The sequence below is a fragment of the Daucus carota genome, chromosome 6 (genome assembly GCF_001625215.2).
Source record: "Daucus carota subsp. sativus chromosome 6, DH1 v3.0, whole genome shotgun sequence".
Taxonomy (NCBI): Eukaryota; Viridiplantae; Streptophyta; class Magnoliopsida; order Apiales; family Apiaceae; genus Daucus; species Daucus carota.
The window spans coordinates 19,098,518-19,122,383 of NC_030386.2; the positions used below are offsets into that span (position 1 = coordinate 19,098,518).

Sequence of the window (23,866 nt, forward strand, 5' to 3'; positions counted from 1 at the left end):
CGCGAGATATGTTTTATATAAATTAGTGATTTGTGATGTACAAGTTAGTGATTTCTGTAGTAAAAATAGTGATAATAAATTGATGAGAGACTGGTTTTTAGTTTGTAGGTTAATTTGGTTTGTATTGGAGTAAGACACTATTATATATATATATATATATATATATATATATATATATATATATATTACTTTTTCAATATAGTGTTATCAGTATTCTCACACTAAAACGTGTTTCAGCACGGTAAAATATGAGATAACACAATTTGTGTTGTGGTAGTTATCAGAAATTAAAACGGATAGATACAAGGAGATATAAGAATTTTTTTTTACCCTTGTTAAATAAAAACTACCACAAATATGAAAAAACACAAAATCATCTCCCTCTCCCTCTCTTTTAATCAACCACTTTCGTCCCAAACACAAACCCTGATTGTTCAACACTTCATCTCATATTTAGATGGATTTGTTCAAATCCTCGCTCATATTTTCCATTTGTTGTTATAAAGACTAATTTAATGAGCGTCATGATCTAATAAAGAAGCTTATCAGGATTTGGTGAGTGACGTCATTTGTATTCAACACTCACCAGGATCTGAAGGATGATCAATATTCACTGATCAGTAGTATCTAAAGCTGGTCAGTAATAGATATTACCAGGACTGGAAAATCATCAGTATCTTGAACATATCTTTTATTATTGAAAAGTAGAATAGATTGATATATCGGTTGTTGACTTATCGTAGCTAGATATGTTTATAATGTGATAATTATTCATAGTACATATCTTATAATTGATAGAGCAACTGTGTAGTATATAAACACATTTATAGGTTTACACTATTTATATTAAAACACTTGAGTATTTTGTAACCTCGCAGCTCTCAAGAACAACCGTATTTCTTCAGAGAGTTTTGTAACAGTTTTTACATAAATCTAAAAAAATTCTTATTTATGTTTATTGTTTATCTAAATTCGAAAAATGGTTTTCTCGTAACCGAGATGATGTATGAAAAATGGTTTCGTGTTCTGAGCTTTTGTTCACTCGTTTACGAAAAATATAATATTTAAATCAAAATATGTCGTATATCGAAAATATCTAGTTTACACGTTTATCGAGATGATCAAACAATATTAAAATAATCATAAAATCGTAACGAAAATCTTATATAAAAATCCGTACTCGGATCGAAAAAGTCAAAACATGAAAATGCTCGGACTAATCAAATTATGGTAAAAACAAGTTTTCTCGTAAATTTTGGGTAGTGAAAATGCTAAAACAGTTATGAGTGGACTGTTTTTGAATAATCAAAATAATTAATAATGAAATAAAAAAATAAATAATTAATTTAATTCCCTATACTCTTGTCAAAATTTGTGTATCCATTATTTTCGAGTATGCGGAGCTCATAAAGAATAAGAAAGTATGGGGAAGTCAAATATACTCATGCTCAATGGTCAAATTTCTTTTGGCGAAGGAAAAGTAGCCCTCACTCTGGCATGGTGTTGTCTATTAGTCAAATACAAGATTATATACAACAAAAGTAGGAGATATTTTTTTTCATGTGAAAAGATACCATCTTATTATTTTCAATATTACAAACCCATAATTCAAATCTAAAGGAAATCATCTAGCTAAATAAATGAAGATGATAACATCCCTAAAGAGAGATCAATCTCACATATTTTGAAAGGGCCGGTTTTGTGATTATAGGATTTGTGGGATTGAAGTGGCACATACATACATCTTTTCCCACAGATAATTTGTGCGGGCTCTTTATAGATCGATGTTCACTAAAGATTTCATTTTTGATTTGGTTATATATATAGAAAAACAATATAAAACACAACACACCAATCAATATTGAGCGTCAAATTTACAATCAATGAGCACCATTTTGCATTTATAATTAATTAAATATTTTTAGATTTTTTACATACTGTGTTTTAATATACTTTATATGTGAAAAGAAATTCAATTTTACCAACAATAGACAAAATCAATTTATAATACTCGGTTTGGTATAGTAAAAAAAAATTATGATTATTTTATAATCATCATTTAGGGTTGTATATAAGGTTATTCTTACAATTTAGATTGATAAACATATATGTAATCAGCAAGAATTTTAGTAAAAAGAAAATATAATCACAACTAGTTATTGAGTATTGCCATTTAGAGTAGGACAAGCAAATTACACTCAATATAATATTTGGATATATATTAATATATATTTTTAATTTATTATTTTGTTAGTTGTGTCATTATATTTGATACATTCAAGTTTTAATAATATTAGTTTAATATTACCATCTACTTGTATTAATTCAAGCATACAAATACTTCTATATATAACAATTTTTTTATTTAAAAAAATCATCTAGCTAGCTAACTTTTATTATTTGGCAGGTTACAAATCTTGAACCCAAACAAATGGGAGTAGATGAGGAGGAAAACAGAGATCATATGGCAACCCATGAGTTAGAAATACAAAACCCTCATCCTCATGTGGGTGATGCTGATTCAGCAGTTATTATTAGCACTTCTGTCAGTCCTGTTATTGATCTCAGCCTGAATCCTCTTGATCTTAACATGCTACCCACAGAGGAAGAAGATAATGGACAGCCCGGAGATCATGTGGCAATGCATGTGTTAGAAAATAATCATCATTCCCTTCACATTCACTCTCCTCAAGTAATATCACTCTCCTCAAATAATCATCTGGAAAGGCGTGATCTCAAGGAAAAGTTGGAGAAGGCTACCAAACAGGCAGAGAGTGTTGATGAGGCCTATGCAAAGAAGGCAATTAATGCCCAGGCTTCAGGTAAGAAGGCAATATACGAGGCTGTGGCCTCAACCACAAATTGTTTCAAGATTTGTTTAGACAACTTTGTAGTATCCTTGGGCATTAGTGCTGAGGATATATCTTTGGAGGACCATGTAAGCACGCTTGTTAAGGCAATCCCCTTTGATGCTAGGGCCCCAGCTGATATGGCCGTTGAAGTGCCAGGGCAGGAAGGTGATGTTGGATAAAAAAGGGATGCGGCAGAGAGCAACCCAGGATTTCTCAGTGTGCAACTAACCCACGAGGATCAACAAATGTCCAATTTGCGGACCATTTCTCTTGAACATGTTCTTCTTCAATAAACAAGCTTGTATGCCTTACTAATTAGCAAGACATATGTGTTGACTGTTGAATAAAATAAATTTATGTCTCCTAATTTCTCTAAGACTCATTTCTCTTGTAATTATAAGTGGTTTATCTGATGAGCAATGAGTTTACATCTCTTGACAATAAAAATCTTATCAAATTATGAGCTCTGATATCTATATTAATATCCATGATTTATATATGTACTTTATGCTTATTCCAAAATGATGGTAAACTGTATTGTTTGGGTGAAATGTATGCTTTTCAACCCAATAAACTTATGTTTTCACTCATGAAAATGAAGACGGTTTCTTCTAATTAAATATTTATAAATAATGTTTACCTCTAAAACTTTGTGATCTTAGCAAAATAACAATTATCAAAAAGTGAAATAGATAAACAAATATAATAATAAAATAGAGTAAGATATATATATATATATATATATATATATATATATATATATATAATTTGATAAAGATCCAATATACTATTTTCTATGTAAAAAAATATCTTGTTCTGAATTGGTTATGATAAATGAGTATGGATCTACTAAGTCATAGACCAAATTATGTTTGTGTCCACAGCTCACACATGATGAGCACAGTTAGTATTTTGAAAAGAAAATCAAGCTGTAAAAATACCAATAATATATTAGTGGATTCCAAAAAAAAATTATAAAATAAAGGATCTTATTAATTGTTATCACTATTTCAAATGTCAACTCCAACATCAGTCGGTCTAATTATTTCTTGTTGTTGTTGTTGCTATTATTATTATTATTATTATTATTATTATTATTATTATTATTATTATTATTATTATTATTATTATTATTATTATTATTATTATTATTATTATTATTATTATTATATGATTATCATTATCATTATCATTATCATTATATAAATCATCATCACAATCTTCCTTATAATTAATATTAGTATTAGTATATATTTCGACTAATATGGAAATAATGTGGACCGAAAGGTAGGAAGTGGGAAATAATTGAGACCAACTTGGAAAAACAAGATTATTTTTTATTTCAAAGAATGATATAGAAAAATACTTGTATTTACCTAAAAATTTAAAATGAGCAGTGGTTTTTACTAAATCTTAGTATAGTTAATCAAATTACCAGTACAAATCAAATTATTAGTCCAAATAATTTGTTACCACATTTGTTGTACCAGGTTTTGATGCCTTCAATTTCCTAATATTACTTTTACTTAATGAGGGAGCTAATTCAAAACTCGTTACATAAAAAATATAGGTAACACTCCAAGCCCGAGCAAGGGTGTTTACATCGGAAGGGTGAGTGGACAAGATAGCACAACCAAAAATTTAAAAACTATCTTTCTAATTTCATGGGCCCATATTGAAAAGCCCAATTAGCAGCCTATATAATCGTAACACACTGCCCTGTCAAACCCACATTGCCCAATTAGCAGCCTATATAATCGTAACACACTGCCCTATCAAACCCACATTGTCCTGCAAATCAGCCGCCCAGTTAAATTTGCTTCAAGAAATACAAATCAATGGAAATTTCCAACAATGAGCACCATCTTGAACTTGAAGAGTCTAGCAACCAACCATGGTGGACCATAGTTATTTAGAATTATCACTCAATCCACCTTCTTCTGGCCAGGTAATGCAACTTATACCATTAATATCCTCTTGTGTATCTTTCAACAATTCATTATTTTATCGTGTTGCAAGTACTCTTTATCCCCTTTATACACCAATTATAGGTATGATCGTGAATTATCAATTTGTTGGTTATTATTTGATATTTTAGCATACATCTTCCCATACTTATTTTTTCTTTAGTCTTTGAACTTGATATTTCAACTCTTTTATAATCATGTATGATTTTTGGACCACACTTATAAATTTTATAATTTTTACTAAAATATTTTATATTTAATATAATTAATGAAAGAACATTATAAAAAAATATATTATTACTCCATGTATTTTTTCTCATTTTTAAACATGAAGTCAATAATATGTAAACATTAGTTAAGATGTTCAGAAATTGATGTAATTTAAAGTGATGTGCTACTTGCGATATGTACTTATTTTCATTTTTATGTTCTGTTCTAATGTGTAAGTATTGTTTTTTTATTTTATTTTATTAGTTTGTTACTTGTTTGGTTATGTTTGATGTGGACATGTTTTATAATTATTAGAATATTTTTTTGTACTTGTATTAATCCAAGCATATATATATCTAGCTAGATGACTTTTATTGTTTGCCAGGATACAAATGATGAACTGGAACAAATAGGAAGAAGTGATAGGGAAGCAGAAGTTTTGCTGCTTTCAGCTTTCTAATGAAATGCAAAACCCTAATGTGAGGGATGCAGCTGCTGCTATCTCTACAAGGATTCCCCCTGTTCCCGATCTCAACATTCATCCTCTTGATCTTAACACGCTACCACGGACAGAGGAGGAATTGGAGGAGGAGGAAGACAGAGATCATATGGCAACCCATGAGTCAGAAATACAAAACCCTCATCCTCATGTGGGTGAACCTGATATATGTGTCATATGCCAGGATGAATATGCAGAGGAACTAGTTGGAGGCCTTCGATGTGGACATGAATATCATATGAAATGTATAAAGAAATGGTTGAGGAGGATCACCAAATGTCCAATTTGCAGAGACACCACTATTTTTGTTGAACCTGTTTTTTTCAATAAACAAGCATGTATGCCTTAATTACAAAATAACAACTCATATATGTTAGATAAAATAAATTTATGCCTTCTAATTTCACTAAGACCCATTTCTCTTGTAATTATAACTTGTTAATCTAGTGATGAGCAATGCGTAAATTCTTATCAAATTATGAGCTCTGACATGGTCTTATTTATAAATTAAGATATTAATATCCATAATTTTATGTATTTTATGTGTATTCTTAAATGATGGTAAAATGTATTATTTGGTGAAATGTTTTCTTTTCAACCCAATAAACCTGTGTTTTCATTCATAAAAATGAGAATGGTTTCTTCTGATTAAATATTTTATGTATTTTATGTGTATTATTAAATGATGGTAAAATGTATTATTTGGTGAAATGTTTTCTTTTCAACCCAATAAACCTGTGTTTTCATTCATAAAAATGAGAATGGTTTCTTCTGATTAAATATTTTATATAATGTTTACCTTTAAAACTTTGTGATCTTATCAAAATAACAATTATCAACAAAGTGAAATAGAAAAATAAATATAATAATAAAATATATAAATAATTTGATAAAGATTGAATATAATATTTTCTATGTAAAAAAATTATCTTTTTGATCTCTGATGATATAATATCCATCATGCTATAATTTGTACATCAATATGGTGTAAAAATAACACCATATGGTGTGGTGGGGATGAGAGAAACCTACAAAAATTAGTTCTAATAAATGTAATGGGCGAGGGAAATGGAACTTAGGGTACTAGGGATGACATAGCATCCCATAAAGAAACTCTTATTTGGTGTCAATGTTTATAAATTTCAGAGATGGGATTTTTTTGAATTTCCCATAGTTAATTTCATTATGATAATAAAAGTTTTATTATGTATTTTTTTAAGATACTAGCTATATCACATTTCTTAGGTTTGGAATTCATTGTATGCCACAATATCAATGCTATATTAGTCCCTGCACACTAGCTATAAGAAGATAATTCTAGTCAAAAGGACATATTTCTCTTTTTTTTTACGAGAAATTTGCCAAACAATTTGCTCAAATGCAGTCTCAATCTCAAACTCCAATTAGGTAGTTTATAATTAAGGGGAGGTGCCAATTATTCTATCTTAAATGGGTTAGCAAGTATAATTATATAAAACACATTGATTAGAAAATCAAATGTGATTCACATTTGTTTGAGAATATTTACGACACATTTATGTCGGGTTTGCTTTTATTTCATGGTACCTCTAGAAGTTGAGGTTACACGTTAACTACGCAGTGTTAGATAAGTCTTAGTGCTCCTACTACTTGGTCTTATTCAAATTAATCAACTTTTATGAAGATTCTTTTTTTTGCTCTTTTCACCATCTTGTTTAGTTTATGATAAAACGTTGCTAATTTGGTGGTTTCTTTGATAACAAGGTTTTTCCTAATAAGTTGATGACTCCGTATTCCTTATTTGTTAACTAATGGTTCATAGATAAGTATTAGTAATATTACTTCTACTTCATCTTATTCAACTTGATTCTTGTGTTGATTCTTTTCATTAGATTGCACGCATCATATGAAGAGAATGATAAAACTGTAGTAATGTAGTGATTTGTTTCAACTTAAATAACAAGCTTTTCCTTTAGTTGATGACTAGAGATTCCTTAGCTAAGCTCTATATTGGCCTAGCTTGTTTGTTATCAAACTGCACTTGATGAAGTAAATTATTTGGATATGTTCTTATTCATTCTAATTGGTTATGAATGAGTATGGATCTACTAAGTCATAGACCAAATTATATTTGTGTCCACAACTCACACATGCTATTATTAATATTAGTATTAGTATATATTCCAACTAATGTTTAATAATATTGACAGAAAGGTAGGAAGTGGGAAATAATGGAGACCAACTTGAAAAAAAAAGATTATATTTATTTCAAAGAATGATATAGACAAAATTCTAGTGTTTACCTAAAAATTGAAAATGGCTAGTAGTTTTGACTCAATCTCAGTAGTTAATCAAATCACTAGTACACATGATCTGATATCACATGTGTTGTACCATGCTTTGATGCCTTGAATTTCCTCATATTACCTTTACTTAATGGGGTTCTAATTTCAAAACTCCTTACATCAAAAATATGTGTAACACTCTAGGCCTAAATAACAAGGGTTTTGACTGTTGTACCATGCTTTGATGCCTTGAATTTCCTCATATTACCTTTACTTAATGGGGTGCTAATTTCAAAACTCCTTACATCAAAAATATGTGTAACACTCTAGGCCTAAATAACAAGGGTTTTTACATAGGAAGTGGACAAGGTAGCCCAACCAAAGATTTATAAAGTATATTTCTAATTTCATGGGCCCAAATTGAAAAAGCCCAAAACCCGAATTGTCCTACAAGCCACAAATCCGCAACCTATATAATCACAACACATTATCCTAGCTATCAAACTCACTTTGTCCTACAAGATACAAATCCGCCGCCTATATATAAAACCAATTAAATTTGCTTCAAGAAATTTCAAATCAATGGAAACTTCCAACAATGGGCACCAACTATTGGTTAGAGTCTAGCAATCACCTAGGTCAATCAAGCTATCAAATGATATTAGAGGATGGTTATTCAGAATTATCACTCAATCATCCTTCTATTGGTCAGGTAATCCAACTTACACCACTAATATCCTCTTTTGTATCTTTCAATAATTCATTATTTATAACATGATGCAAATACTCTTTATCCCCTTTAAACAACTATTATAGGCATGACCGTGAATTATCCTCTTTATAATTGTTTTTTTGTTTAGTATTTGTACTTGTTATTTTGAAACTCTTTTAATTATGTATGATTCTTATGAGCCAAACTAATAGGCTTTATAATTTCTATTAAAATGTCTTATATTTAATTTAATTAATGAAATAATATTATCTATTAAATATAATTAATGAATGAATATTTTCAAAGAATATTTTCAAAGAATATATAATTACTCCATGTGTTTTTCTAATTTTTAAAATATGAAGTCAATAATATATAAAAATTAGTTGAAGATGTTTAGAAATAATTTTTTTAAACATCTGTAAAAATTAATATAAATAAATTGAAGTCATTTAAAGAGATGAGTTACTTTCGATATGTATTTATTTTTATTTTTATCTTTTCTAATGTATAAGTATTGTTTTTACCTTAAAAGATTAAGTAAATATACTTAATATAATACTTGCATATAAGAATATTTACTTTACCTAGTTTGTTACTTGTTTAGCTATATTTGATGCATACATGTTTTAAAATTATTTATTACTTTGTACTTGTATTAATTCAAGCATATATACACTTCTTTTCAAAAGTGGACATGTATTATGAAACGGAGGGAGTAGTATATACAGAATATTACAATCTTGGAGTCCTATCTTACTCCAAGTTGTGTTTAGGTTGTCGTACCCGTGTCGGACCGGTGTCAGATCCTTTGACTAAAATATGGACACTTTGACTAATTTATATATCAAATATTTGTCACACTTACTATTCAAAATAAATATAGAAGAAATGAAGAAGTAAGAATGAGATAGAAGTAGGAAAGATGCCTAATTCGCAAAGTTCTTTACAACAACAAGTTTAATCTAAGTTCTATTGTTATTTTATTCTATGACTAGCCTTTAACCCGTGCGAAGCACGGGCGGATATAGAATTCGTAATTTATTAATTATAATTTAAATCTTAACATTATCTTATTAGTATTTTAGTATTAATGAATTAGATTTTAACCAGATTATATTTACCAACTCCACCAACTCCAACTGATTACATTTTTTGGACGACTACGAATTATACCAATATCGATTTATTATAATATAGTATATAAATAATATATTAATTATATTTAAAAGAATAACGGTGGAGTTTTTTATCTTGTATTACATCACAAGTATTTGTAATTTAAACGTATAAAACTCTTTAATAGTGTAACAGTAAGAGAAGTTTACATGTAACCGACTTGTAGTTATAAAGGAGATGACCAAACCAAAATTTTGTCCGACTACAAATTAAACCTATGTTGGCTTATTATATTATATTATAGTATAGATGTCTAACTTGTTTATTAATAAAATATGCCGTGTCCACAAGTAGCACTGTTTTTTGTGGAATAAAAAAAAAGCCTAAACGGGCAACAGAATGCTTCCTTAGTAGTCGCATTTGTCTCCCTTTGTTTGATTAATTGAATATCATGCACTCTAATATCATATTCATGAGACTACATTGGCCTTTGGTTTTTATAACTTTATGTGACTAATTGTGCTTTATGCTTCTAAGGTTGCAAAGGTTGGTACTGGGACCGATCTACCTTATGGCTGTCCACCCTGGTGGAGAAGACCTTATATGCTCAATGCCTCAAAGCTGTAGGTAAATATCTGCACTACTATATTATAATACTGGACTTTTAAAATTTCTTTTCTACGTATTTGAACTTGGGAGGATGTATAATGCAGTTTTTTTATGTTCCGTCACAAGTGCCAAACCAGGATTTTAAGTTGTTGATTCTGACTTTTCCATGAAATGAGGATTGTGTTTATGTTCTGTGCCGCCATTCAGTTTTCTTTTCCAGCATTTTTTTTTTGTTTTGCCTCCAAGCTTAAGCCTCAAAATTTAATTTTACGCACATCCAAATGAATTCTGTCCAGCTATTGTGGAATCAAATGAAAGACGATCATCAATTATCTGACTTTATCACTCCATTTGATTGCTATGATGCATGGCCAATAATTTTTTGCTAAAAATCGAAACATTACATAACAATATTACAGCATTTCCTTAATCATCATAGATTTTTTCTCATTGTTTGTAAACATCCTAGTTGTAGGAAATGGTCATATTTATTTCAAGCCACACAAAATATACAATAACTTGACTTATTTCGAAGTAACAACTGTTATCATGATTTACTTGCATAGATGGTTTGAATGGGATGCGGCAATCTTTATCATAAAAAATTTAGACTTGCTCATATTTGGTCACTATTGTCTCATAATTTCTTATTCCTCTATAAAACTTCTTTGTAATTTTTCATTTCATTCTCACCCGTTCCATTCCATCCAAGTGAACGCAAGTGATTCATCAATGATGCGGTAAAGAGCGATGATGTTCACGAGTGGGGTCTAAAATCATCTGAAAAAATTCTTAGCCAACCAGAAGACGTTGGACAACAGTTAGCACTAACTTTCGACAATGAGGGATCTGTACTTGCTGTTGGTGGTAAGGTAGGGTTCATCATTCCTGCAATATCTGGTTTAGTTTTTTTTTTTTGCTTTAGTTGCTCATATAAAAGAAAAGCATATCGGGTAGTTGGAGATGAGTTTTTGCTTTCTAGTTATACTTCTGTTACGTTGGAATTTATAAAATATTGCATGCAGTGTAAAGCTATGCAACACACTCAATTTGATTTGCGTAAACAAGTCCTACAGAAAAATATTTGTTGATGATATGATTTTGGTACAGTACAGGAAGGAAAATTAAGGGTTTTCAAGTGGCCTAGTATGGACAGCATTCTGGATGAGTCGAATGCTCATGCCTCGGTGAAGGATTTGTCTTTCAGGTTCATATATAATTGAATTAGTTTAATTTAAACTTTTCCATCTTGCAAATAACATATTTGAAAAATCTCACTAAATTAGTAATATGTATATATCAATTGATATAATGGCTAATGGCTTTCATTATTTTGCAGCCCAGATGGAAACTTTCTAGCTTCTGTTGGATGTAGTGGGCCTGGTAGGATTTGGGATATTGCATCATCAACACCTGTAGCTGCTTTGCAGAAAGTAAAGGATTTGTCTTTGTGTGTCAGTGTGTGGTTCACTTCAATGTAAATAGAAGTTATATAGTTAATTTTGGTAACTGGATTATCTAAATATACAATTAAGTATGTAACTTGTGGTGATCATGGGGACCTAGGTAACTAAATTTCATTGTTTTTGCGTTACTACAGAAACCAGGGAACTTGAAGTTTTCTTGACTGACTAGAAATCCATTACTAAATATAGTAATCATTTTGGTACCAAGGAACTTGTTGCTACTTAGTTGGAATACATTGAAACGGAAAGGCCGTAATAGGAATTCGAACAAAGAAAGCAGCTACATTGTCTAAGACAAACAAGTATAAGTTGTATGTAGTCAAGAATACACAACCATTGTCATAATAACAGCATAAACTTAGTTACTAGACTTTATTCATCAAACATTCTCATCTTCGTAAAGATTCTTACATCTTTCTTGTAGATGGTACTTTCTTTCTTTTTGTTGAGAAAAATTCATGCCCATGATTAAAATAGTCAATTAAGCTCCTTCTTGATGCGTAAAATGGATCTAAAATTTTTTGTAATTTATATTTTTTTTATAAAGATTAATTATCTGTAACTAAGATAACTCTCCATTTATTAATTAGTCCTGCATCACTTCTGGTAAAAAGTGCTAAGTGCTTTGCTCTTGTTAGTCCTTAAGCGGTCTGGAAAGGCCTGGCTCTTACAATTTGAAGCAGAAACCCACATTTCGGTGGGCTGTGGCCTGTGGGCTTAAGTGCTTTTTTCACAATTATAAATTAAAATGGCTTCTTGTGGGCAAATGGTATATTTTTTTGCCCACATGGTTTTACTTGTAAATGGTTTGTGTTATGCTTGAGCAGAATCAACGGGGACACCTTTGTTGGGCCTAATCTAAACAAATGATTAGTTAACGTTGGTATTTGAATAGTTCAGCTGTGCTGGGTCAGTTATGAGTCATTGAGTTTAATTAAGTAGGAAAGTTGAGGAGTTTGGTTTCATCAGTTACTAAGTAGTAGTATTTTTATATATAGTAGCTTTCAGTTTCAGAAGCAAGGCTGAGTCTTTTGTATTCCACTTTCAGTTTATATAAAACTTGTTTCTTTTATATCTTTGTGTTCATCATATACCAGAATTAAACAATCTGGTATCAGAGCTAACACCTGTTGGATGCCCAAATATATGCCCAGACAAACCCTACATCAAACAAATATGGATCAAAACAAAAGCAAAGAGAGCAGTGTCACCCTAAACTACCCAATGTTAACCAAGTCAAATTATACTGCGTGGGCTATGAAGATGACAGTATTTATGCAAGCTCATGGCGTGTGGGAGGCTATTGAACCGAAGGACCCAGAGGTAGCTGTAGAAGAGAAAAAAGACAAGATGGCACTAGCAGCAATCTATCAAGGTATTCCAGAGGATATGTTATTATCACTGGCAGAAAAGAAAACAGCTAAGGAGGCGTGGGAGGCTATTAAGACGGTGTGTTTGGGTGCGGACAAGGTCAAGAAAGCGAGGGCTCAGACTTTAAAATGCGAGTTTGAAATCATGAACATGAAGGAAACAGAATCCTTGGATGAGTTTTATATGAAATTGAACGGCTTGGTCACGAACATCCGAGCATTGGGTGAGAAGGTGGAGGAGACGTACGTGGTGAAAAAGCTTTTAAGAGCAGTTCCCACCAAGTTTTTACAAATTGCCTCAGCCATTGAGCAATTTGGAAACTTGGAGGAGATGTCAGTAGAAGAGGTGATAGGTTCACTAAAGGCACACGAGGAGAGGTTACGTGGACCGGCAGAGGTGAATGAAGGCAAACTTTTACTGACAGAGGAAGAGTGGAAAAAGCGAGAGAACATCGAGGTAAAACTCCTACTCACACGAGATGAGTGGCTGAAGAAATCGAGCAAAGTCGGATATAAAGGCAGTGGTAGTGGTGACAACCGAGGGAAAGACACTTACCGTGGAGTACGTGATAGAAGTCGGGTCAGGTGCTTCAACTGCGGTGCTTATTGACATTTCGCAGCCGAGTGTCGCAAATCTCGCCGTGAAAGAGAACAAAAACCAGAGGTAAACTTTACACAAAGTGCTGAAGATGAGCCGGCACTATTATTTTTGGAACACGAGGCTGGAGAGAACAAAGTGATGCTGGTGAATGATGACAAGGGAAAAACAGTTGGAGGAGCAACTCGAGATTGCGAAGAAGAAATAGATGTGTGGTATTTAGATAATGGAGCCAGTAGTCATATGACCGGGGCACGCTCAAAGTTCAGAGAATTGGACAAGACTGCAACAGGAATGGTGAAGTTTGGCGATGGATCAATGGTTGAAATTAAAGGTAAGGGATCAATCTCATTTAAATGCAAAAATGGTGAAGAGAGAATTTTAAATGGTGTATATTTTATACCAACCCTTTGCAACAATATAATAAGTCTGGGACAATTATCTGAGGAGGGGAATAGGGTAGTCATTGATGGTGAGTTCCTGTGGGTTTATGAAAAGGGTGGAAAGTTACCAATGAAGGTGCAGAAATCACAAAACCGTTTGTATAAACTGGTCCTCAATCAGGAAGCAACAACATGTATGTTGACAAAAGCGGATGAGATGACCTGGTTGTGGCACTCACGACTTGGCCACGTCAATTTCAAGGCGATGCAACTTATGTCAAGAAATGATATGGCCCGAGGATTGCCAAATTTCAGTCAGCCTAAAGAAGTGTGTAATGGTTGCCTATTATCAAAGCAGACACGGAGACCCTTCCCTTCTCAAACAAATTTTTCTGCAAAGAATGCTCTCGAGTTGATCCATGGAGACATCTGTGGACCGATTTCACCCCCAACACCAGCAGGTAATAAGTATTTTATGTTGCTAGTGGATGATTTTAGCCGCATGATGTGGGTTTATATGATTAAATCTAAAGACGAGGCTTTGAATGCATTTAAAAAATTCCGGGCAACTGTTGAAAAGAAAGAAAACAAGGGAATACAAGTCTTGAGAACAGATAGGGGAGGAGAATTTTGTTCAAAAGATTTTTTGTCATATTGTGAGAATGCTGGGATTCGGAGGCATTATACAGCCCCTTATTCACCGCAACAAAATGGCGTCGTTGAATGCCGAAACAGAACTATAGTTGCTATGGCAAGAAGTCTGTTGAATGAAAGAAGTCTGCCATCAAATTTGTGGGGAGAGGCGGTCCGACATGCTGTTTATATTTTGAACAAACTCCCTACCCGAGCTCTATCAAAAATGACACCACATGAGGCCTGGACAGGTGTGAAGCCAAGTTTTGATTTTGTGAAGGTCTTTGGCTGTGTAGCTCATATGAAGATCCCCGGAGTCCATCTCAAGAAACTTGACAACAGGAGCAAAGTGGGTGTTTATCTTGGTAAAGAACCTGGAACAAAGGCATTTCGATTATATGATCCGAGTACAGGGGGGATACAGGTCAGCCGGGACGTTGTTTTTGAAGAAGAAAAGAGTTGGGAGTGGACTGAACAAAGCTCAAATGATGCAGCTGCATCTATATCATTTACTGTAAGTGACATTCTGGAGGATGCTCAAAATACTGATGAAGTCGAAGAAGAAAATTCCCCGACACCACAGTCAGAAGTAATGCATTCTGGAGGCTCACAAAATGAAGAGTATGGGTCTGATACATCGAACAGCAGCAATGAAGCTCAAAATTTCAGGTTGCTCACTGATATATATAATGAAACAGAAGAAATCGAAGCTGAAAATGAACTGTTGCTACTAGAAATTGAAGAACCTGCAACGTATGAACATGCCATTAAAGAACGAGCATGGAAGGTCGCTATGCAGAATGAGATCGAGGCAATTGAGAAAAATAACACCTGGAAGCTAACGGAATTGCCGCCAGGCCATAAAGCAATCGACTTGAAATGGGTTTATAAATTAAATAAAGACACTACGGGAAAGGTTGTAAAGCACAAGGCCCGGCTCGTAGCAAAAGGGTATGTCCAGAAGTTTGGTGTTGATTATGAGGAAGTGTTTGCGCCAATTACAAGAATGGAAACAGTCCGTTTACTATTAGCTTTAGCTGCAAAAAATGCATGGGAGGTTCACCACCTTGATGTCAAGTCCGCTTTTCTGAATGGAGATTTGTTGGAAGAAGTCTATGTGAATCAGCCTAAAGGTTTTGAGAAGGAAGGGGAAGAGAATAAGGTGTACAGACTTTTTAAGGCTCTTTACGGTCTCCGTCAAGCCCCTCGGGCTTGGTACTCTCGATTGAGTAAGTACTTGATCAGACTTGGATTTACAAAATGCCCATTTGAACATGCGGTTTATATCAAACACAAAGGAAATGAGGCGCTGATTATAGGAGTATACGTTGATGATTTATTGATAACGGGCTCAAGCATCTCCATCATAGCTAAGTTCAAAGATCAGATGAACCAAGAGTTTGATATGAGTGACTTGGGAAAGCTGGCCTATTATATTGGGATTGAAGTTGAACAGGGAAATGGATTTACGGAGCTACGGCAGACGGCTTATGCCAAAAAGGTGCTTGAACGTGCTGGTATGTTGGATTGTAATCCTGTTAAATATCCTATGGAACCGAAAATTCTGTTGCACAAGGACGAGAATGGCAAGCTGGTTAATTCGACTATGTTCAAGAGCATCATTGGTGGATTACGGTATCTGGTCCATACTCGACCAGATATCGCTTATTCAGTTGGAGTGGTTAGTCGTTTCATGGAGAAACCTACAGTGCTGCACATGGGAGCTGTTAAACGAATATTACGCTATGTTAAGGGAACTTTAAACTATGGGCTTGTGTACACCAAGGGTCGAGGAAACTATTTGTTATCGGGTTTCACTGATAGTGACTTAGGGGGAGACGTTGTTGACAGGAAAAGCACTGGGGGTATGGCCTTCTACCTGAATGATAGTCTAATTACATGGGTCTCACAGAAGCAGAGGTGTGTGGCTTTGTCGAGCTGTGAAGCTGAATTCATGGCTGCCACTGCAGCCGCTTGTCAAGGTATTTGGCTGCAGAAGGTTCTTAGTTCAATATCAAATGTGGAAGCTGGTCCGGTAACACTTTATATCGATAATAGGTCTGCAATTGACTTGTCCAAAAATCCAGTGTTTCATGGTAGAAGCAAGCATATAGATATCCGTTACCATTTTATTCGTGATTGTGTTGAGCAAGGAACGATTGTTATCAAACATGTGAGTTCAAGTGAGCAGCGAGCAGACATTTTGACAAAGGCTCTACATATGGTTAAATTCGAAAAAATGAGAAAGTTGCTGGGAGTAAAAGATCTTCAACCTGTTTAGATTAAGGGGGAGTATGTTGGGCCTAATCTAAACAAATGATTAGTTAACGTTGGTATTTGAATAGTTCAGCTGTGCTGGGTCAGTTATGAGTCATTGAGTTTAATTAAGTAGGAAAGTTGAGGAGTTTGGTTTCATCAGTTACTAAGTAGTAGTATTTTTATATATAGTAGCTTTCAGTTTCAGAAGCAAGGCTGAGTCTTTTGTATTCCACTTTCAGTTTATATAAAACTTGTTTCTTTTATATCTTTGTGTTCATCATATACCAGAATTAAACAACCTTATCTATGTCATTTTATTTTAAAGGGTGGGGAAACATTTTTCTTTCTCTACAAAATATAAAAAGATTTATCTGTATGTACATATATAGTGATTTCTTTATTGTATGTACCTAATACAAGCATAATTCACCAGTTATATACTCTTGTTTAGTTAGTGGTGGAAGTATTATGAAGTGGAACACCACATCATGGACGCTGATCAGCTCGAAGCATATAACCCGTGACTCGATAAATGCCTTTAATGTTTCAGCCGACGGAAAATACCTAGCTGTTTAAGAACTCCTTGTTTTTTGCATGAAGGACATTTGATAACTTGTTCAAGGTTTTTTTAGTGTGGAAGTCAGATTGGTTAGCTGTTTTAGGTATCTGTATGTCATCATATATGCAGAGAATCCGGTGGATACACTTGAAAATTTTGACTATTTTTACACTTAGATAAGCTGACAAACTGATGACAGTAACCATGTATCATGTTTTTTCAATGTCTATCTGTTATTTACTTAAGCTGGAACTTCTATAATAATAGAGAATAAGCTTACGATGGCTTAAGTGACCGTGTTTAGGATCACGATATTTTGCTCTTAAATGATAGGTCACGGGAGAATGAAAGATTAATGCTCGTCTTTTCTGTGTGTGTGTGTGTGTGTGTTAATCTCCTATGCAGTCCTCTAGTAAGCATGATTTATAGAAACTGGTCTGAAGGAACAAGTATGTGCTGTAAAATCTTTTATCGGGGATATATATGTGGTGGTCATATTTCATGATTTTTTTTTTCTCTAGATAATGAGCTATTGCCCCACTAATTTAGTGTTATTTTCTATTTTAGTAAAAAACAATAACAATAAAACACAAAGTTGCACTTGACGAACTCATTTGGGTTAACAAATTAACATTTCCTTTTGTTTCTTTCTGTATGGTGATTGTTCAACTTGCAGGGGGACAATGGAAGGCGACATATTAGTTTTACATTCTTCCAGTATGCGGTTACATACAGCAGTTAAGAAAACTCATCTTGGCATAGTTACATCCCTGATGTTTTCACATGATTCAAGGTTCTTGTACAAATTTGTGTCCCTCTTTAAATAAATATTTTAAAAAATATGCACCTGCACTTGAGAAGTTTGATTAATTGTTAAAACCATTTGATTTTGTTTACAGGGCTCTTTTGTCAACATCTTTTGATTCAAGTGCAAGAGTGACACTAGTTGAAGATAAGAAGGAAAGAGGTATGTATTCCTTGACAAGTTGGTTGTCGACTAGCTGTAGTATCATATTTGCAAGTATTTAGAAATGAAATTTGCTATAGTAATATATACATGTGCAAGTACCTGTCCAAAAAACAAACTATAAGCAGAGCTAAATGCTAGTTTCCTTCAAATTATTAGAACTGAGTTTAGAAAGTATAGCCTTGTGAACCATTTTTATATGCCACTGGTACCATTAACTTGTAGATTTAAGACTTTAAGCGCAGCTGCACGTTAAAATAAATGTGAGACGAAAAGCAAATATATATGTCAGAAGCATATAAAATGTGTTTATACAGTTGGCTTATTTTGAAATGATTTGTTAATTATCTACTTCTGGTCAACTGCAGGATTAAGCTTGTGGGTCATCTTATTCATGATATTGCTAGCGATAGCCGTGTATTACACAAAATTGGCAGAATTGCTTTCGTAGAGCACTCCTACTGCTTGAAAATGTGTGGAATATCTTCCAAGTGGATCATGATATTTTAATTCTTCTGTCTTTAAATTTACCAGTTATATACTCTTGTTTAGTTAGTGGTGGAAGCGTGAATGGACAAGGTAGCCCAACCAAAGATTTATAAACTATCTTTTTAATTTCATGAGCCCAAATTGAAAAAGCCCAATTAGCCGCCTATATAATCATAACACATTACCCTATCAAATCCGCATTGTCCTACAAGCCACAAATCCGCAGCCTATATAATCATAACACATTACCCTAGCTATCAAACCCACTTTGTCCTACAAGATACAAATCCGCCGCCTATATATAAAACCAGTTAAATTTGGTTCAAGAAATTACAAATCAATGGAAACTTCCAACAATGGGCACCAACTATTAGTTGAAGAGTCTAGCAATCACCTAGGTCAATCAAGCTATCAAATGATATTAGAGGATGGTTATTCAGAATTATCACTCAATCATCCTTCTATTGGTCAGGTAATCCAACTTACACCACTAATATCCTCTTTTGTGTCTTTCAATAATTCATTATTTATAACATGATGCAAATACTCTTTATCCCCTTTAAACAAGTATTATAGGCATGACCGTGAATTATCCTCTTTATAATTGTTTTTTGTTTGGTATTTGTACTTGTTATTTTGAAACTGTTTTAATTATGTATGATTCTTATGAGCCAAACTAATAGGCTTTATAATTTCTATTAAAATGTCTTATAGTTAATTTAATTAAAGAAATAATATTATCTATTTATAATTAATGAAAGAATATTTTCAAAGAATATATAATTACTCCATGTGTTTTTCTAATTTTTAAAATATGAAGTCAATAATATATAAAAGTTAGTTGATATGTTTAGAAATAATTTTTTTAAACATCTGTAAAATTAATATAAATAAATTGAAGTCATTTAAAGATATGAGTTACTTTTGATATGTATTTATTTTTATTTTTATCTTTTCTAATGTATAAGTATTGTTTTTACCTTAAAAGATTAAGTAAATATACTTAATATAATATTTGCATATAAGAATATTTAATTTACCTAGTTTGTTACTTTTTTGGCTATATTTGATGCAGACATGTTTTAAAATTCTTTATTACTTTTTACTTGTATTAATTCAAGCATATATACACTTCTTTTCACACTTTCATTTCAAAATAATCATCTAGCTAGCTGATTTTTATTGTTTGCCAGGTTACAAATGATGAACCAGAACAAATGGGAAGAAGTGATGACAGGGAAGCAGAAGTTTTGCTGCTTTCTAATGAAATGCAAAACCCTAATCTGAGGGATGCAGCTGCTATCTCTACACGGATTCCCACTCTTCCTGATCTCAACATGCTTCCTCTTGATCTCAACATGCCACCTTCGACAGAGGAGGAATTGGAGGAGGAGGAAGACAGAGATCATCATATGGCAACCCATGAGTCAGAAATACAAAACCCTCGTCCTCATGTGGGTGAAGCTAATGCAGCCGTTAGTATTTCCACTTGGGTCAGCCCTATTATTGATCTCAACCTCTATCCTCTTGATCTTAACATGCCACCCACACAAGAAGAAGAGAACGGGCAACCCAGAGATCATCGGGCAATGCATGTCTTCCAGAATAATCATCCTTCCCATCACATTCACTCTCCTCAAGTAATTTCATCTCCCTCTTTCCATTGTTAAATTTTTTCTATAATTTTGTTCTTGATTTAGTAACCACTTTAAGTTGCCCTGAACCTTAATCATTTTGCCAATATTGTCATTCAAGCCAAAGGTAACTCATGTTTAATATTCGCATGGCATTAATTTATATCTAATATGCTTTCTTCCATATCTCAATTCTTGCAGGAGGAAGTCTCTAGGACCCCAAGAGCACTTGATCCCCAGCTACAGCTACAGCTACTTTTCAGATTATTAAATTCCCATTTTCAGCAAATGGGACGAGTTGATAGCAGCAGATTGCCGGAGGGAACAATTATGCAACATTTACAAATAAGATATTGTAATATTGCTACAACCACAAGTCCTAGCCAGGAACGTCCTGATATATGTGTCATATGCCAGGATGAGTATGCAGCTGAGGAACTAGTTGGGGGTCTTCGATGTGGACATGAATATCATGTGCAATGTATAAGGCAATGGTTGAGGAGGATCAACAAATGTCCAATTTGCAGAGCCACGGCCATATGAACATGTTTTTTTTCCAATAAGCATGCTTGTATGCCTTACAAATAGCAACGCATTTATGCTAAATAAAATTAATTTATGCCTCCTAATTTATCTGAGACCCATTTCTCTTGTAATGATAAGTGGTTATTAATCCAGTGATGAGCAATGAGTTTACATCTCTTTGAAAGTAAAATTCTTATCAAATGATGAGCTCTCATATGGTCTTATTTATAAATTAAGATATTGATATCCATAATTTATATGTATTTTATGCTTATTACTAAATGATGGTAGAATTGTTTGGGTGAGATGTATATTTCTCAACCCAATAAACTTATGTTTTCACTCATAAAAAATGAAGATGGTTTCTTCTAATTAAATGTTTATATATAATATCTACCTTTATATATATGTGTGTGTGTGTGTATATATATAATTTCATAAAGATCGAATATACAATTTTTTTATCTATGATATAATACCAATATTCATGGTATAATTTGTACATCAATATGATGTAAAAGTTACACCATCTCATGTCATGGGGATGAGAGAAACCTAAAAAAATATTTCTAATAAATATAATGGAAATGAAAGTTAGGGTACTAGGGATGACATAGCATCTCATAAAGAAACTCTTATTTGGTGTCAATGTTTATAAACTCCAGAGAATGAAACTTTTTGAATTTTTGGTAGTTAATTCAACATGATAATAAAAAATTTGTTATTTATTAATTAGATACTACCTAGATCACATTTCTTAGGTTAGGAATTCATCGTATGCCACAATACCAATATTGCAATATTAATCCCTACACACTATAAGAAGATAATTCTAGTCAAAATGACATATTTCTCTTCTTCTTTTTTTATGAGACATTTGCCTAACAATTTGCCCAAATTCAGTCTCAATCTCAAACTCCAATCAGGTAGTTTTTAATTATGGGGAGGTGCTAATTATTTTATCTTAAATGAGTTAGCAAGTATAATTATATAAAACACCTTGATTAGAAAATCAAATGTGATTCATAGTGGACTATAAAAACTTGTTCTTTGTTTGAGAGTAGTTACGACACAGTACGTGGTCACAATCATGTAATATTACAAAAGTTGTGGGGTTTGCTTTTATTTCATGGTATCTCTAGAGAGGTTACATGCATGTTAAGTACGGACTCTCATGGGTAAATATTAGTGCTCCTACTACTCGATCTTATTCTACTTGTTTAACTTTCTGTGGAGATGTTATTTTTTTCTCTTTTCACTGGATTGCGTGCATCTTATGTAGTGAATGATAAAACGTTGCTAATGTAATTTGGAGGTTTCTTTCAACTTCGATAACAAAGTTTTCCCTAACTTAATGACTCCGTATTCCTTATTTGTTAACTAATGGTTCTTAGATGAGTATTAGTATACTTCTACTTCATCATATTCAACTTGAAATATTCCTTATCTGTTAAATATTACTTTGTACTTGTACTTATTCAAGCATATATATACTTCTTTTTAAACTTTCATTTAAAAATGATCATCTAGCTAGCTGACTTTTATTGTTTGCCAAGTTACAAATGTTGAACGGGAACAAATAGGAAGAAGGGATGACAGGGAAGCAGATGTTTTGCTGCTTTCTAATGAAATGCAAAACCCTAATGTGAGGGATGCAGCTGCTACTATTCAAGCCAAAGGTAACTCATGTTTAATATTCACATGGCATAAATTTATATCTGTTATATATGCTTTCTTCCTCATCTCTGAATTCTTGTAGGAGGAAGTCTCTAGGACCCGAAGAGCACTTGATCCCCAACTACAGCTACTTGTCAGATTATATAATTCATATTTTCAGCAAATGGGACGAGTTGATAGCAGCAGATTGTCACAGGGAACAATTATGCAACATTTACAGATAAGAGATTGAAATGCTACAACTACAAGTCCTAGCCAAGAACCTATATATATGTGTGTCATATGCCATGATGATATATAGAGTATGCAGCTGAGGAATTACTTGGAGGTCTTCGATGTGGACATGAATATGATGTGAAATGTATAAAGAAATTGTTGAGGAGGATCAACAAATGTCCAATTTGCAGAGCTACAACCATTTTTGTTGAACATGTTTTTCTTCAATAAACAGACTTGTACGCCTTACAAATTAGCAACCCATATATGTTATAAATAAAACAAATTAGTATATATTTCGACTAATATGAAAATAATGTGGATAGAAAGGTAGGAAGTGGGAAATAATGGAGACCGACCTTGAAAAAAAGATTATTTTTTGTTTCAAAGGATGATATAGAAAAATACTGATATTTACCTAAAAATTGAAAATGGCCCGTAGTTTTGACTATATCTCAATAGTTATGAAATTACTAGTACTCATAATTTGTTATCACATTTGTTGTACCAAGCTTTGATGCCTTGAATTTACTCATATTACCTTTACTTAATCAGGAGCTAATTTCAAAACTGTTACATCAAAAATATAGGTAACACTCCGAGCCTTAGCAAGGATGTTTATATCGGAAGCGTGAGTGGAAAAGGTAGCACAATCCATGATTTAGAAACTATTTTTCTAATTTCATGGGCCCAAATTGAAAAGGCCCAATTAGCAGCCTATATAATCATAACACATTGCCCTATCAAACCAACATTGTCCTACAAATCCGCCGCTTACCTATATATAAAACCAGTTAAATTTGAATTTGTTTCAGAAAATTACAATCAATGGAAACTTCCAACCGTGAACACCATTTT

General features: G+C 32.9%; 4 protein-coding genes across 4 annotated transcripts; all 4 read left to right on the top strand.

The window, feature by feature from the left end:
• The first annotated feature begins 5,493 nt into the window (after nt 1–5,493).
• On the top strand, nt 5,494–5,877 carry LOC135147235 (probable E3 ubiquitin-protein ligase RHG1A). Its single transcript, XM_064080115.1, has one exon. The coding sequence runs from the start codon at nt 5,494–5,496 to the stop codon at nt 5,875–5,877; it is 384 nt and encodes a 127-aa protein (XP_063936185.1).
• A 2,513-nt stretch (nt 5,878–8,390) lies between these two features.
• On the top strand, nt 8,391–11,713 carry LOC135147236 (SEC12-like protein 2). The gene is made up of 5 exons (XM_064080116.1): nt 8,391–8,504; nt 10,161–10,246; nt 10,957–11,104; nt 11,348–11,439; nt 11,572–11,713. The coding sequence occupies exons 1-5, from the start codon at nt 8,391–8,393 to the stop codon at nt 11,711–11,713; spliced, it is 582 nt and encodes a 193-aa protein (XP_063936186.1).
• A 5,547-nt stretch (nt 11,714–17,260) lies between these two features.
• LOC135146991 (SEC12-like protein 2) lies at nt 17,261–19,520 on the top strand. Its single transcript, XM_064079055.1, has 3 exons — nt 17,261–18,293; nt 18,400–18,467; nt 18,836–19,520. The coding sequence occupies exons 1-3, from the start codon at nt 18,184–18,186 to the stop codon at nt 18,916–18,918; spliced, it is 261 nt and encodes an 86-aa protein (XP_063935125.1). The 5' UTR covers nt 17,261–18,183; the 3' UTR covers nt 18,919–19,520.
• A 444-nt stretch (nt 19,521–19,964) lies between these two features.
• LOC108225999 (probable E3 ubiquitin-protein ligase ZFP1) lies at nt 19,965–21,272 on the top strand. The gene is made up of 2 exons (XM_017400952.2): nt 19,965–20,596; nt 20,792–21,272. Exons 1-2 carry the CDS (start codon nt 20,174–20,176, stop codon nt 21,131–21,133), a joined length of 765 nt encoding a protein of 254 aa, XP_017256441.2. The 5' UTR covers nt 19,965–20,173; the 3' UTR covers nt 21,134–21,272.
• Nucleotides 21,273–23,866: the final 2,594 nt, after the last annotated feature.